The sequence below is a fragment of the Elgaria multicarinata genome, chromosome 1 (assembly GCF_023053635.1).
Source record: "Elgaria multicarinata webbii isolate HBS135686 ecotype San Diego chromosome 1, rElgMul1.1.pri, whole genome shotgun sequence".
Lineage (NCBI taxonomy): Eukaryota > Metazoa > Chordata > Lepidosauria > Squamata > Anguidae > Elgaria > Elgaria multicarinata.
Window position 1 is genome coordinate 45083802 of NC_086171.1, and position 17125 is coordinate 45100926.

General features: G+C 42.2%; 1 protein-coding gene across 1 annotated transcript in view; it reads left to right on the forward strand.

The window, feature by feature from the left end:
* Window positions 1–17125, forward strand: part of ABCB1 (ATP binding cassette subfamily B member 1) — a 77255-nt gene that overhangs the window by 37255 nt on the left and 22875 nt on the right. Inside the window, exons 13-18 of the mRNA XM_063127310.1 lie at window positions 3133–3258; window positions 5627–5830; window positions 6904–7074; window positions 12129–12290; window positions 13830–14003; window positions 15764–15910. Of these exons, the coding sequence (XP_062983380.1) occupies window positions 3133–3258; window positions 5627–5830; window positions 6904–7074; window positions 12129–12290; window positions 13830–14003; window positions 15764–15910 (984 nt within the window). The remainder of the gene's footprint in view (window positions 1–3132; window positions 3259–5626; window positions 5831–6903; window positions 7075–12128; window positions 12291–13829; window positions 14004–15763; window positions 15911–17125) is intronic.

A 17125-nucleotide genomic window follows, 5' to 3' on the forward strand; every position in this document is an offset into this window, starting at 1 on the left:
CTACGTTCTATCAAATGGCCCAGTTACTTAAGCCCTTGTGCCACGAGAGACAGCTGCTCATAAAATATGGTGCTCTAGTACTGGGGAAGCATGTCTTCTCTCATTGATTTTGGGGCCTGATCCCAACATCAGAGTGGTGCCCTCCAGATTTTTTGGGCTACAACTCCCAGCATTCCTAACCATTGGCTATGCTGGCTGGAGCTGATGGGAGTTGACATTCTAAACATCTGGAGGGCATCAGGTTGGAAGAGGGCTGGCACGGAATATAAACCAATTTGTAATATCTCAGAACTGAGTGAATCGTTAAGGTTGGAAAACCTCAATTCAATGTTACTGAAATGTAATCATCCATTGGCTGAGATAAGCTTAACATTGGCAAGAATTCATGGTACAAATTGTGGCCACATCTATGCTGTAAACTCATATAGGGAGCTTTGGCTATTGGGCAGTATAAAAATGCAATTAATAATAATAATAATAATAATAATAATAATAATAATAATAATAATTTGACTGCCCTGTTTTTCTTCTCCATTTTCTTCTACTTTATCTTTCTTTCTTGTTTTGTGTTATTTCACTTTAGATGTCCCATGTGTATTTTAGTTCATGTGTTTTATGTGTGTTTTACTTGTTATGCTGGTCACTGACTGCAACAATTAGTGATCGATTGTTGCTGTAAACTGTATTACATTTTATTCCTGAGGTTTTTTTATGTTCTCCGGTGAATATAGGCTTCCCAGATTTTTTAAAAAAAGACAGACATGCTCCTTCATAAAAGGATAGATGGTCCAATCTGACTATGTGCAATGAAAGCTGCTTCAAGGCAACTGCAAGCATTTTTGCCAACGGAGCTTATTGTGGCTGGTCTTATCTTACATGTCTTCCATTATTATCTATTTCCCCCCTTTAAACTTGCATCATGCACGTGATTTTTACGGATGTGAATACTGTGCAACTATTGCAAAGCCGATCTACACTAAGCAGGATACAACCCTTTAGAAACGGTATATATAATGTGACCTGGGCCCAAACTGTTGTCACAACCATTCTTTTTTTTATTTTTTTTTTTTTATTTTTTTTATTATTAAAACAACAAACACAAATCAAAATCACTTAATACAAGATATTATCATACCTTACTATCATATATTCAATATTAACCTATTAAACATAATATAATAAACATAACAGTGCTCCCCCCACCTCGGGATCTCATTCTTGTTTCCAAAAACTCATAGTTTCATCTGTTGGTGGAACCCCCTTTCCTTTAGAAAATACAAACTCCAGGAACTTTTTCCATATACTCTCAAAATCATTCGTTTTTACTATGCCTCTTTGCATTTTTATATTACATGTCAATTTATCATTTATAGCAATGTCCCACACTTCTTTATACCATTCTTCAATACTATAATCTCCTGTAATTTTCCAATTCCTAGTTACTATCAACCTCGCAGCTGTCAGTAGGTTCGTTATCAATTCTTTCATTTCTTTATTACATTTAGGATCATCATGCAGTGAGAGTAATGCAATCCTTGGTGTAACTTCTACTTTAAATCCCACAATCTGTTCAATCTCATAAAACACCATCTTCCATAACTTTTGCACATGTATACAATCCCACCACATATGTAAATACGTTCCCTTTTCTCCACAACCCCTCCAACAATCTGCTGAAAGCTGTTTATTAATCTTATTTAATCTAACCGGAGTTAAGTACCACCTCCATACAAGTTTATAATAATTCTCCTTTATTCTTACTGACATATTTCTCAACACTCTCTGTCTCCATAGTCCATCCCACCTCTGTTGTCCTATTTGTATCTTCAGATCAGTCTCCCAAACCATTTTCCCAGCACTATCCAGCCCTCCTTTCTCAACTAATATATTATATATTTGACTCACTAACCCCTTTATCCCTATGTTTTGTCCCTTATCTATTTCTTTTTGTTCAATTAATTCCTCAAATTTCGTCCTCTCTTTACATTCTCCATTTTCTCTTATCCAATTTTTAGTCCATTGTTCTAATTGAAAATAATTTAACCACGTTAATTCCAAATCTCTCAAAACTTCTTCCAACCTCTCTCTTGTATTCATCCCCCTTAACCACTCTCCTAATTTCATTTTATTTCTTTCTTTTAAAACTTTGCTTAACCTCATCTTTAAATTTTCAGGAAATTTCTTTAACATTATCACCGGTGTTAAGGGGGAATTACTTGAAAACAATTCCTTTTTATAATTATCCCAAAGTTCCCAATGGAACTTCAGAAATTGGTTATCTAAATCATTAAGCCATTTACCCTTCCCTTTTTGCTTAAAAAACACATTTTGCAATTTCAACTCAATATTCCCTAGCGTATTTTCCTCCATCCATTTCAAATCCCCTACCCCTATAATTGCTTCAACAACATGTCTTAACCTATTAGCTAGATAGTAGTACTCAAGGTTTGGGAGACCCAGTCCGCCTCTCTTTTGGCTTAAATACCATTTACTTTTATTAATCCTTGATCTCTTCCCTTCATTGCAGTAATTATTTATAAGATTCTGCCATCTTTTTAATTCTATCACTGAAATTCTTATCGGTAACATTCTAAAGAAAAAATTAATCTTAGGTAAAATTTTCATCTTTATTAAAGCTATTCTTCCAAACCAGGAAAGATTCAGTTTCTTATACCTCTTTAACTCTTCCTCCAATTCTTTTTTCAATCCATTTAAATTCTCACTTCCCAAATCTTCTAAATTTTTTGTAATCTTAACACCCAAATATTTAATTTTCTCTTTGCTTTTCAAAACTGAAGCCTTCCCTTCCTACTCCCTTTCTTCCTTTTTAGTATAGTTGAATAACATCAAATCCGATTTTGCCCAGTTTATCCTTAACCCCGTAACTTCCTCAAAATCATTCAACTGCTGTTTAATTCTTTCCATTTTACCTAAAGGATCTCTGATAGTCATCAATGTATCATCTGCAAACATGTTCAGTTTAATTTTATTACTATTACCTATCCCCTCTATCTCTTCATCCTCTCTTATTGCATTTGCCACAACCATTCTAAACCGTTATAAAGCAGTAGTGTAGATCCTGCCTATATTTTATGGTGGCTTGTTGCCTGTTTTTTCTGATTTCTCATTCAGGTTTTACAAGGTTTGAATCTGAAGGTTAACAGTGGCCAAACGGTAGCCTTGGTAGGCAGCAGTGGTTGTGGAAAAAGCACAACAGTCCAATTGATACAGAGGTTTTATGATCCTACAGAAGGCATGGTAAGATACATAACCCAATACAAATGCCTCTGTGTGTGTGTGTGTGTGTGTGTGTGTGTGTGTGTATTTATAAATTGGCATTAAATGTCAGAATGGTTAGCTTATTAAGAATAGGTATGCAAGACTCAGCCATAGGTCATTTCTACATGAGGCATTTATTGTGCACTAGTGATTGATCATTTACGGATGTCTGTGGCTCTTATACACTACATTGTTATCCTCTGGGGCATCTCCTGTTCTTTGCAACCTTCAGATCTGAAGGTACAGATAGGACAGCAGAGTTGGGAAAGACTATGGAGACAAAGAGTGTTGAGAAATATGTCAGTGAGAATAAAGGAGAATTATTATAAAATTATATGGAGGTGGTACCTAACCCCAGTTAGATTAAATAAGATAAATAATCAGCATTCAGCAAATTGTTGGAGAGGATGTGGCGAAAAAGGAACGTATTTACATATGTGGTGGGAATGTAAATATGTGCAAAAGTTGTGGAAGATGGTGTTTTCTGAGATTGAAGAAATTGTTGGAATGAAAGTAGAAGAAACACCAAGAGTTGCATTACTCTCACTACATGAAGATTTTAAATGTAGTAAAGAAATTAATGAATTGATAACGAATTTGCTGACTGCAGCAAGGGGGGAATCCACACGTCGTTCTGAAATCGCTTCTAAGCGACCCCAGTGCGGCATAAAAGCGAGTATGTAACTTGCCTTTTGAAGAGCCGATGAAGAGACGTCCTTCCTGCCGCCGCCGCCGCCGCCACCCAACTCCCTCCTCGCCGGCTGGGACGGAAAGCTCGGGGGAAGAAGGCGGGGTGGAGAGCTTCTTCCGCTCTCAACCCCGCCTTCTTCAGCCAAGCATTCCTTGCCGTTCGGCGAGGAGGTCTGCGGGTGGCGGCGGCAGCGGCGGGAAGGACGTCTCTTCGTCGGCTCTTCAAAAGGCAAGTTACACGCTCGCTTTCACGCCGCACTGGGGTCGCTTAGAAGCGATTTCAGAAGGACGTGCGGATTCCCCCAAGGTTGATTGTAGCTAGGAACTGGAAGATTCAAGGTGATTATTGTATTGAAGAGTGGTATAAAGAAGTATGGGAGATTGCTATTAATGATAAATTAACATGTAATATAAAAGTGAGAAAAGGTATAGCAAAAACGAACGATTTTGAGGGAATTTGGAAGCAGTTCCTAATATTTGTGTTTTCTAAGGGAAGTGGGAAACCACCAGCAGAAGAGGTGTTAAGATTTTGGAAACAGGAATGATCCCGGAGGGAAGGGGGAGCACTTGTTATTTGTTGAATTATTTTGGATTATGTTATGATAAAGCATTATATGTTAACAATTATATATTCAAGTAATTTGTTGTATTAGTATGTTAATTGTTATGTTGGTTTGTATTTTATGTAGTAATATTTTTTTTAAAAAAAAAGAATAGGTATGCAAGACTCAGCCTTAGGTCATTTCTACATGAGGCACTTATTGTGCACTAGTGATTGATCATTTACGGATGTCTGTGGCTCTTATACACTACATTGTTATCCTCTGGGGCATCTCCTGTTCTTTGCAACCTTTATCACGTTTTCCCCCCCATGACGATAAAAGTACTGCATTTTCCCTCCTCCTGCTATGAACTGCCATAAATCTATGGTGTACTGATGAAATGGTGCTTTATCGCAGCAATACCACAGCACCATCTAGTGTCTTTATAATGAAACATATAGAACTTGTCCATAAAGAAAGAAAGAAAGTAAGGGGAGAACATGGAAAGGAGCCAATCATAACGCCACAAGGAATCTGGATCCAGAAGCCCCTGTAAAGTTGTGGAATTTTAGCTTCATGTACAAAAGTTCAGAGAATATTCCAGTATAAACAATGTTGGGAATACTTTTCCATTCCATTCCATTCTGAATTCTGAGTAGCCTTTAATGAAATCTTTGTAAATGTAAGAAACAGAATTTATTTATTTATTTATTAAGAAAACTATTCTCTGCTTATAAAACTCACAGTGACTTACAAAAAAACATATAATTCATAAAACACAATCAAAAATAGTTCAAATTACTAAAATGTGTTTTATAGAGTAAAACCAAGAACAGGATATAAAACAATTTGGCATGAAAACAGGGAGGCAGAACCTTAACAAACACTAAAAGCTCATAGAAATAAAAAAGGTATTAGGGTGCAAGCCTGTGCATGTTTAGAGAGAGAAAAGTCCTACATTCTCCAGTTAGCCCCTCCCTGCCCCCCAAATATAGGCAACTATACTTCATTGGAAGGCTTCTACAATGGAAATAAATGGAAACCATGGTACCATAATACCACCCTGAGCATTAATAGGAATTTCTGTTGTGTGGTGTTTTTTTAAAAAATTCTAGATTACCATCGATGAGCAGGATATTAAAACTCTGAACCTGCGGTATCTGAGGGAGATTATAGGTGTGGTGAACCAGGAACCTGTGCTGTTTGCCACTACGATTGCAGAAAACATTCGATATGGCCGTGAAGATGTCACCATGGAAGAGATGGAAAAAGCTGCCAAAGAAGCCAACGCCTATGACTTCATCATGAAATTGCCTGATGTGAGAAATTATGATGTCATTCATTTCCCATGTTGTATTGATTCCAATGCCTTAAGTGACAAAACTAATGCCTTAAAGTGAGACAAACCAACATTTCATGAGATTGAGAAGAATCTACACCAGCCTTCTCTAACCTGGTACCCTCCAGAAGTTTTGGACTTCAACTCCCAGCATTCCTGACCACTGATGAAGCTGAGTGGGGCTGATAGGAGTTGGAATCCAAAACATCTGGAGGGCATCCAGTTGGGGAAGGCTGGTTGACACAGTCTCCTATATTTAGGGTAAAGTTTAATTAAACAAGAAAAGCCTTGTGTGGCGCAGAGCGGTAAAGCAGCAGTTTCTGCAGCTGAAACTCTCCCCACAGCCTGAGTTCGATCCCAGCGGAAGCTGGTTCTCAGGCAGCCGGCTCGGGTTGACTCAACCTTCCATCCTCCCAAGGTCGGTAAAATGAGTTCCCAGTTAGCTGGGGGAAAGGTAATAACAGCCGGTGAAGGCAACGGCAAACCACCCCGCTATAAGGCCTCCCTAGAAAACATCAGCGAAAGCTGGCGTCCCTCCAAGAGTCAGTAATGACTCAGTGCTTGCATGAGAGGTTCCTTTGCTTTCCTTAATTAAACAAAACCTTGTGGCAGGTATTTGAAAAATTGTGTAAAGCCCTAAAATAATTATTGTCTTATGTTGCACCATCAATGCATGTAGTGCTTTACCAAGCAACAAACAAAAAGAGAGCAATCTGCCCCAAGGAGCTTACAAGTGAAAATCCAGGACAAGGGGAGACAACAGAAGGAGGGAAAGAGTTGAAGCCATCACCTTGGCTCGTTCATGGATGTGTGCATGTGTGTGTTTCCAGACACTGGTTTTTCTTCCCCACTCATAGCCCTCCTGTGTTTTCCCAACACTTTCCCCATCATTTTTTCTAAATGCAGAAGTTCCGTTCAGGAAAAACAGAATAGTTTCACAGTGTCTTTTGATTAGTAGTACCTGGAGCCATCCATCTGGAAGTACCCCAACAAGAACATTTATTAGTTCGAAGATTATAAATAACTAAGTTCATTTTATTTCTTGTCTTGCAGAAGTTTGAAACCATGGTTGGAGAAAGAGGGGCACAGCTCAGCGGAGGACAGAAGCAGAGGATCGCGATTGCCCGAGCCCTTGTTCGGAACCCCAAGATTCTCTTGCTGGATGAAGCGACGTCGGCTTTGGATACCGAAAGTGAAGCTGTGGTCCAAGCAGCACTGGACAAGGTCTGTCCTCATCTAAATACCTTCCACCAGGAGCAGGCAACGTATGGGCTCCAGATGTTTTGGCCTACAACTTCCATCAGCCCTAGCCAGCATAGCCAATGTTGTGAACTGTAGGCCAAAACATCTGGAGGGCCATAAGTTGCCCACCCCTGATTTAAATAGCAGATAGCTCATTGTTTTCATTAAAAACTTAATTTAAATAATGGGCTGCATCCAATGTTATGGGAGCCGACGTTCACTTGCACAATGTTTTCTTCCTGCCCACTCCTCCCTAGGGGTGTATGGATTTTGTAAAAGCTATTCCATCTGCGTTTCACAGATTGTTAGGTGCTTTTCCTTTCGTCGTCTTCTCATTGATGGAATTGGATGTTTTCCAACTTCCTGAATTTGTGCAAATTTGCAATTGCAAGATTGAGCAAATCACCCACAAAAGGCACACTTTCATGCTTAAGTCTATAGGGGAAATGCACATTTTTTGGGTGGTGGTTTTTTAATTTTACATATTTTTCTATGACTAAATTTGCACATACCGTAATTCCAGATAGTGAAAAATCGGTCCACAAGTCTGTGAAATCCTTGCAACTCAGGAACAGCTGGTCCACTGCAGAATCCACAAGTCAGATTCATAAAAATCCAATCTCATTTGATTCCATTGTGGATTTCTCTGACGTCCATACTCCTGCCCCACTGCAGCCTTTTGCTGCATCTTGCAGAAACAGTCCTTTCCTGAGAGTCACAGATCATTAATAAAGCCCTGGGATTGGCTACAGGGAGCTGCAGCCGGAGGAGGGAACTGCCAGAATGCGGGCGGATTGCTGTGCATGACTGGAAGTGTCTCTCCACTCGTACAAGGCACCTTTGGATGCAACCAGGGAGGCCACATACCCATTGGGGGGGGCGGGGGAGGAAATGTATGATCAAAGTAAAAGGACAAACAGAGGGCACAGATCTGCATAAAATTTGCATGTGCTCATTGACATGTACAGATGCAAATTTAAAAATAATTAATTTAAATGGAAATTATAATAGAAATAGTAGGGAAGAGTGTGAACAGGCGACCTGGCGGTTGTCCTCGTGCTAACTGCTGATGGGCAAATTCAGGGTCCCCTTCTTAGGATTCTTGAGTCTTGGACCGGATAGTCCTTCAAACAGAGAATGCCACCCAAACCAGTGCAGGTGCACAGTAAGCCAGTGGAGGCTGGTGGCTCCAATGTCAGTGGGACAGAGAATCCGCTCCGAGTTTCTCTCAGGACCAGCCAGAACTCTAAAGGAGCTCACCAAGGTGCCACCAGCCTCCAATGCCATAAGCAAAGCATCCCACCAATCCCGATGAGTATCCTGAAGTAATCTAGGAGAGGGCTCCTTAAAGCTGTTGCCGGATTTCTTTCAAGGACTGAAGGGTGAAAAGGATTGCAAGAGCCCCTCTCCGTAGCAGAGGATGTAGGATGGGAGAGAGAAGAACTGGTTAAATATTTGGGTTAATTAGTTACCACGGCAGGCTTGCTTTGGAATGTTCCCAGTAGAATGTCCCCATTTTAACAGAAATAAAAGATTCATAAACAAGACAACAGGTTGCCAACATTTTTTTAGTACCAAACTAATGAATGCTAAATACTGCATTAAAAAATAAGGCACAGGAACGTAAGAAGTTGCTTTATATGGAGTCCATGCAGCCTTGTATTGTCAACACTTCTTTGCGGCGGCTCTCCAAAGTGTCAGGCAGGAGGTTTTCCTTCCCTACCTGGAGGTGCCAGGGATCGAACCGGGGACCTTCTGCAGACAAAGTATGTGCTCTCACACTGAGCTGTGGCCTCTCCATTGGCAATCTGTAAAATTCTCCTTGTCTTTGTTTTGCCTCCAGCTCCCCTGAAACAGATCCTGGCAAGGCTCCAGGACAAATAGGATCGATGTAGTGAAATACGTTACTGAATTACAAGTGTGGGGGATCCAGGTTCAAAAGCATGCTCAGGCATGCCGTTCTCTGGCTGCCCTTGGGCAAACATTCACTCTGGGTGTCTATCAGGGGGCCCACAAAAGAGGGAAGCCGGCCCTTTGAGCCAAAGCAGGTCCTCCAGGCCGGTTCTGCAGTTCCTCCTGGAGCGAGGCCAAAGCATGACGGTCATGCCTTCTTCCGTCTCAGGAGCTGACAGGCTGCATCCCTTCCCCCCCCCTCTCAGAAGGAGCCGGGGGCTCCCTCTCGCAGGTTCCCAAAGTATCTCAGCTGGGACATTAACCTTGGTGCCTCTTTAGGAATGAAAACCTCCCAGCTCATCCCGAGATGAGACTCTATGAGAAAAGGGTGACATAACTGTGAGAGGCCCATCCAGGGAACGAGACCTGCTCTTGTCAGCTAAAGCCTACTAAAATCTATTCACTTTATTAGGCTACACAGGTCTCTCAGCAGCATTTTGGAACTCTGGGAAGTCCATATTTTTGCCCACTAACAAACTCACTACACCCTGCCATTTCCAGGAAAGGCTAGAAGAAATCCTTGCTTCAAACTCTGGATAGCTGCCACCAGTCAGCGTAGACTCTACACAAGAGAGCAAGACCTCAGGGCTAGGGCCAGAATCCGTCCTGCCTGAGGTTCTAATCTGGCCCCCCTGGGGCCCCAATCCAGCCCCGTGAGGATCCCCTGATGGACCCTCCCCTGGCTCCACCCCCTTTTCTGGTCATTTGGTGGTTTCCTGTTTTTTGTGTAGTTTATTCCCCATTCTAAAAGACTGAAAGGCCTAGTTACTGGCAGTAAGAGCTTTAAGCTAAATTATAGTAGTGTTTTGACCCCATCCCTGTTGGCCTTCAGCCCCAACCACCACTGGAGTGCGGTCCCCGAGTGCAGCTTCTCCAAAATGGAATTTGGCTCTCAGGCTGAAAGAGCTTCAACACCCTTGCTCTACGCTTTAGGGACAATCCCAAACGAGGTGGACTAAAAGCTCCATCACACCGGGGGTTCACACGCTCCCTACCTTCGTGTTTTCGTTCCTCAGTTGCTTCCTCTTTTCAAAGGAGCATGAGGCCCATTGAGTCCGCTGCTCTAATGGCGCGGCTTCTCCTGCACACAGCAGGAGAGAGAAGCAATTCCAAGTTTTAAAAAACATCAGACTTAATGTGGTTTTTTTTTGTTGCACAAGGAAGGCCAGAAGGGGCGGAAGGCAGACGATGTCATGTGAGGGACCTGAGCAAACTCCACAAGTGCCCAGTAACGAGGGTGCAATAAAACGCTCGCCGAATGGAGCTTTTAACAATCTGACTTGGCCCCCATCTATACGACAGTGGAATTGCTTCTCATTAAATTTTAAGCCGATTTTTAGCTGATTCGAATTCGTAAACGAGCGTCACAGTGCAGCAGCAACAGTGATATATATATATATATATATATATATATATATATATATATATATATTGTATTTAATGCTGCGCACATCTGCACATCTGCCATGGAGGAGGGACGAGCAAAACAATAAATTCTATATGCGGAGATCCGCATATTTATGTCGGTGAAAGGAGAGGGAATGGAAACAAAAGTTGGGGGGAGGCACGGAGCTGAGTGTCGCTCGTAGGTCTGTGGGGAGACTAGTGAGGGCTCGTTTATGTGCTTAGGAACAAGAAGCAGGTGTGTGTGTTTCAGCCGGTCAAGAGAGTTCATTGAGTGAGCTGAGGAGGCTGAGGGGCAAAAGAGGGGAGGAGGGAGAGGGGAGAAGCTGTCTCCCCTCCAGGAGCGAGCAATTGCCCCTTCTTCCTGCCCACTTCCTGCTTTCATTCTCCTCGAGAGTATGGGGAGAGTTTTGGCCTTTTTAAAAACAAGATGGGTAAGCAACTCATGTGGGAGGGGGGCAGATAAAGCACGAGTGTGTGAGAGGAGGCTTGCTCGCTGCCCGTTCGCCATCTTTGCTGTCAAATTTAAAGTAAAAATGGCAGGAAGGAATGAGGCAGCTGATAGGTGGGAAGGCGGGAAATCGGCCAATCACATCAAAGCAATGCCCACATGTCAAAATGCAATTTAACTCCCCCAAGGACACATAAGCATAATGCGATGCAAAGTCAAACCCTAACCTAAAAGTCGCAGTAAAGGGGAAAAGTCGCCACCGCGAATGGACGGCTGTGTCTTGTAATGGATTGCGCGAATCTGCGCTGTTACATCACTGTAAAGTGGATGTATAGATGTGGCCTTGGTATAATGCAGCTTTCTCTGTGCTGAACTCTTTTTCCTTTTGTTTTGGCAAATGCAATTTCTTTCTGCTCAGGAAGCAGGGTAGTTGCATAAAGTATATGAATTGTGCAATCTTGATAAAATAGTTAAGAGCAGAGACACCACACTGACAACAAAGGTCCGCATAGTTAAAGCAATGGTATTCCCCGTAGTAACCTATGGCTGCGAGAGCTGGACCATAAGGAAAGCTGAGCGAAGGAAGATAGATGCTTTTGAACTGTGGTGTTGGAGGAAAATTCTGAGAGTGCCTTGGACTGCAAGAAGATCCAACCAGTCCATACTCCAGGAAATAAAGCCAGACTGCTCACTTGAGGGAATGGTATTAAAGGCAAAACTAAAGTACTTTGGCCACATAATGAGAAGACAGGATACCCTGGAGAAGAGGCTGATGCTAGGGAAAGTGGAAGGCAAAAGGAAGAGGGGCCGACCAAGGGCAAGATGGATGGATGATATTCTGGAGGTGACAGACTTGACCTTGGGGGAGCTGGGGGTGGCGACAGCCGACAGAAAGCTCTGGCGTGGGCTGGTCCATGAAGTCACGAAGAGTCGGAAGCGACTGAACGAATAAACAACAAAAATATGTGTTTACTCAGAGGGAAGTCCCACATTGATTTCAACAGGGTTTACTCCCAGATGTGTGGGCGTAGGATTGCAGCCTAAATACACAGTTCTATGCATGTTTAGATGAGGGGAGGGAGTCTTACAATTCCCAGCTGGCATGCTGGAAGTTGTAGGGCTTTCTTCTGTCTAAAAGTGCATATATTGTGCACTAAAGCTGTGCAACATGAGAAAAGAGCTGGAGAAGCAGCCAGGGTTCTAAATGAATCTGTACATGTCTTTTTAGGCAAGGGAAGGCCGCACAACTATCATCATAGCCCATCGTTTGTCTACAGTCCGAAATGCCGACCTTATCGCTGCTTTTGAAGATGGCGCCATCACAGAGCAAGGGTCTCATCATGAGCTAATGCAAAAGAAAAGAGTTTATTTCAAACTTGTTAATATGCAGGTATCCATTCATTTGCTTCTCTCTCTCTTTGTATGATAAATTCTCTTGAATGTATGCCCCCAACTACCTAAGGTATTTGTTTGTGTATTTCTTAAGTTTATATCCTACCTTTTTTCCAGTGAGGTCAAGGCCTTGTACATGGTTCTCCCAAACTCCCCATTTTATCTTTGCAAAAGCCCTGTGAGATAGGTTAGGACTCCACCATACATTTTGGGCGGTTGAGCCTGTGCTGCAACGGCCTTTCATAGCTAGGCCACACATCTCAACTGCATTTGCTTCTGCAGTGCGGTGCCCTTGTTCTGTCGAGGGCCATGCTAGCAAAGAGGGTAGAATTTTGCCACCACCCTTCATATCCTTCTCTATAGTTTACACACAATGGTGTATGCCTGGCATTTCCAATATGATGCCCCTGGGCCCGAATGTGCCCATGGACACCTCTCTTGGCATTCGGCAGGCTCCCTGATTCTCCTAACTTTTATTTCTTAAATATATTTTTTCGTTTTTCATTTTTTCATTTTAATCTTGGAGACTGGCATGCTTCAAAGCAAAGGGCCACAAGCGCTATCTTGATTTGGATTCAAAGGAGTGGCTTTGTGTTTTGGAACTATCTCCCACATCCGCCTTGCACTTAGATTCTTGGGTAGGTTACTTTTCTTTTGGTCTCACCAGTTTGTCTTCTGGGGAAACAGTCCATTGTAGAAATGGACATGCCCTCCCCATGCCAGCAATTTTGTGAGAGCATCTACGACACTCTCTCAAAACTCCAGATGTGCACATTGACCCCCAAAGTTTGGGGACTACTGCTGCATGCTGATGTAAATGGGTGGTACATGCTGATATGAAAGGTTTTCCCCCACCATCTATGTTATTTTTATTTATTATTGCATTTATAACCCACCTTTTTTCCTCCAAGAAACCCAAGGCAGCATACATAGTCCTCCTCTCCATTTTATCCTCACAAAAACAACCCTGTGAGGTAGGCAGGGCTGAGAGTCTGTGACTGGCCCAAACTCACCCAGTGGGTTTCCATGGCTGAGTGAGGACTAGAACCCAGATCTTCTGAGTCCCAGTCTAACACTTTAGCCACTGCACCATGCTGGATAAAAAAAATGTCATGTTAGGAATGGTCCTAAAGTATTTTTGAAATTATGGCTGCCTATAATGAGATGTAGATCTTTTAAAAGCAGATTTTTAAGTACGTGTTGCTATTAAAGGTTTTCTGATATTGTTACCCAATCTGAACCTCTTGGAACAGGATAAGTGAAAATTGAATGAATAATGAATAAATTAGAATTTTTGTGAACCACCCAGAGAGCTTCGGCTATTGGGTGGTATAAAAAAGACCAGTTCAGTCATTCATATTCTCATTGTTTAGCTTTGCTTGTCTAAAAGAGCCCTTGACACAGGCACGAGTGATGTAAATATGTCGAGTTTTTATCATTCTTGGTTGCAAATGCAGTGCCTATCCCTTTATAATATTTCTCACAAGCACTGTTTGGAGATCTGAATCCCTTTCAAAACATCTCTTCTGCGTTTCAGTCTATTGAAACCGAGTTTCAGTCAGATGATGAAGATGAGTCCAGTTTCAAAAGGCACACATCAGAGGACGTATCCAAAGACTCATCAAATGGATTGAGACGCCGTTCAACTCGCAGGAGCTTGAAAAAACCAGAAGCACAGAAGGAAGACCTTGAGGTTCAAATTGTTCAGCCTGTAAGTGTCTTTGTTTTAGATATTTACATTTCAGTGGCAACACTGCTCATTGTTATACAAGTGGGATTTTGAAACACGATGTTGCAGTATGAACAGTTCCTGTTCACTGTTTTAGGGCACACTCCTATACATATTTCGACATTAAAAAGTCCTAAAATTCGCAGCTGGGAATTGTAGGACATTTTTCCGTCTAAACATGCTTAGGATTGCGCCCTTTGCCAGCCAGCCAACTCATTGCCGACCTACTCCATTCCATTCCCTCTCCCACCTGCTTTCCCATTCCTTCCCCCACCAACTGTCAATCAGCATTTCACGGCCACTGAACATGCTCATTCCTTACGGGGCTGTTTTTGCGGTCCGCCTCCCCACTCCCAGTTTCCCCACCCCATATGATGGTTTGTACTTCTGCAAACCTTGGGTTTTCCCCTAGCCTGCCTTTATGCCCGCTTGGGTGCTGCCATTTCAGCTACAGCAGCAATGGCACCTACAGCTTGCATATTGGAAATACTTTGTTTCTACCCCAGGACAAGCACACAGGGGATCTCAGTCTCTCTGTTCCGGACTGGTCTTTTCTTCCCTTTTACGTTTCGTCCTGCTTTTTTCTGTCCTGCATAAGTTCTTTCGCTGCTGACCTGTTGGTGTTCCAGCTCTCCTACTTGTGTATTCGATCATCCTGTGTCCCTCAGAGCCTCTCCTCTTTATTGTCGCTTTACGTGGCATTAGAACAGGAGTAGGCAACAGGGTTCCTGTTGGGTTATTGCCAGAACTTTTCTCCTTCTGGAACTCTGTTTGTGCTCAGAAACAAACACACATCACGCAAGTCTTACACAGCAGAGCTGGTTTATTTCCTTCAGGCTTCTGTGCAGTCCAATTCAGATCAGTTCAGATCAGCACACTGAGGCATACACAGAGAGCAGTGATCAGAGAGTAGTGATCAGTTCCATTTTACACAAGTGAGAAACTATATACACATCTTACACAATTCTTATCTACATTACATACAGCTGTGATGAGGCTAACTTAGAATCTTGGCAAGGTTCCCAGAACAGCCTCTATCTCAAGGTAATTGCCCACAGATAGACTTTCTCTGTTTAACCCTGAGATAGCCATACAGACACAATTTTAATGACTAAGCAAGTATTTCTTTTCATATACTTAACACCAAGGTGCCCTCGGCCACCTTTCTTGGCACCTGCTCAGGTCCCTTCCCCCCCCCCACTTTTAAAATAATAATAATGAAACTAGCAGAGCTTCTGACTGGCCGATGGACTCACTTCAAAGCAAAGGGAGAGTCTCTAGCTGCTTATATAATTTAGTATTAGTATTGGTATTATTATAATAAATTGAAGACCTATTACAAAGTCTTTCTTGAACGTTGTCCTCGCCACGTGATTTCTCTTCCATTGGAGAAGGGCCCTATAGCTCAGCAGTGGAGGACAAGCTTGGCTGGCAGATGGCTCCCAGTTCATTGTCCAGGTGATTGGGAATAACCTCTGCCTGAGACCCTGATAGAGCAACGTACGAATCCTGGAAGTTTGCTGGATCAATACTGCATGTTGCATCCAATGTTAGTCCTACTTAGGGAAGTCTCCTTGAAATGAATGAGTCTTAAGTTAGTCCTATTAATTTCAGTGGATCTTCTCTAAGTAGGACTAACATGAGATGCCACCCAGTGTTAATAGTAAATATGTATATAGTATTTATGAATAGAAGAATAAAATGTCCCAGTAGACCGTATGAAATCTGTTTCTATATTGTAGGATGAAAATATGCCCCCAGTTTCTTTTCTGAAGATTATGAAGCTCAATCAATCTGAATGGCCTTACTTTTTGGTGGGCACATTGTCTGCAATCATCAATGGTATCCTGCAACCTGCGTTTTCAATAATATTTTCAGAAATAATTGGGGTGAGTATACAGTAAGGTCTGTCACTCATATCTATTCCAGAATTACATTGAAAAGTCAGAATATTTCACGCTAAATTCGATCCTTAAAGACTAGAGAGAACTTTGTGGTGAGAACTTTCTGAGAGGGAAATAGGGGGCAGTTCTTCTATAGCAGCTGTCTGAAGTTGAATGACTAATCCAGCTTTGCCCAACCTGATACCTTCTAGATGTGTTGGACTGTAACTCCCATCCTTCCCAGTTAACTGGCTGGAAATGATGGGAGTTGCATTCCAACACATCCGGATGGTACCAGATTGGGGGGAAATGGATTAATACCTTCACGAGGTGTTAGCTGCACTGGTTACTTTGATGTATGTTATGTCCCCACATGGGAGTCTGTATTTGCCTTGCATTACCTCTGAAGATATTACTTTTTCTACCTGTGCATTAAGTCACCTTCAAATCAAATGTTTCCTCATTCCTTCAGGTGAGCTCATAACAGGGCTTCTCACTCACACAAACACTCAGTTTCTTGATCTGCACTGGATCCACTTTAAAAACTCCCCCAGTGTTTCAAGAGCGCCTTGCCAGTCTTTGCCCATGGATGCTGAAGGGGGTGGGGGAGAGATTTAAGCTGTTTCTACACAAGGCATTTATTGTACGCTCCTGACTCGTCACTCATGGAAGTTTGTGGGTCCAATACATGGCATCATCATCTGCTACGGCACCTCCTGCTCTTTACCACCTTTATTGTGCTGTATCGTGGTATACTGACGAAATGTTGGTAGACTGACAAAATATTGGTTTATCTCAAATAATAGTACAGCACCATCTAGTGCCTCAATAATAAACATACAGAAAAATGGAGGGGGAACCACATGGAAAGAAGCTGGTCTAATCCCGCAAGAAATCTGGAAGAAGAAGCCCCAGTAGAGTTGCGGGATTTTAGCTTGTCGTAGAACTCCCACAGTTCTTCAGGTGGCTTTCTGCAGTCAATAGCAGAAAGCATCTTGAAACAGCAATGGATGTCTTTCAGCTACATCTTTTCAACGAATAGATGCTTCTAGAACAAGCTTTTATCATGAGATCGCCCTGCCTTACTCACAGGATTTTATGGTTGGCCCAGATAATATTCTCTTATTATTTTATTTATTTAAAATAGTTATATAGCAACTTTCATGATCAAATCACAGTGAGGTATGCAAACTGCATTAAAACAACAATTAAAATAAAATA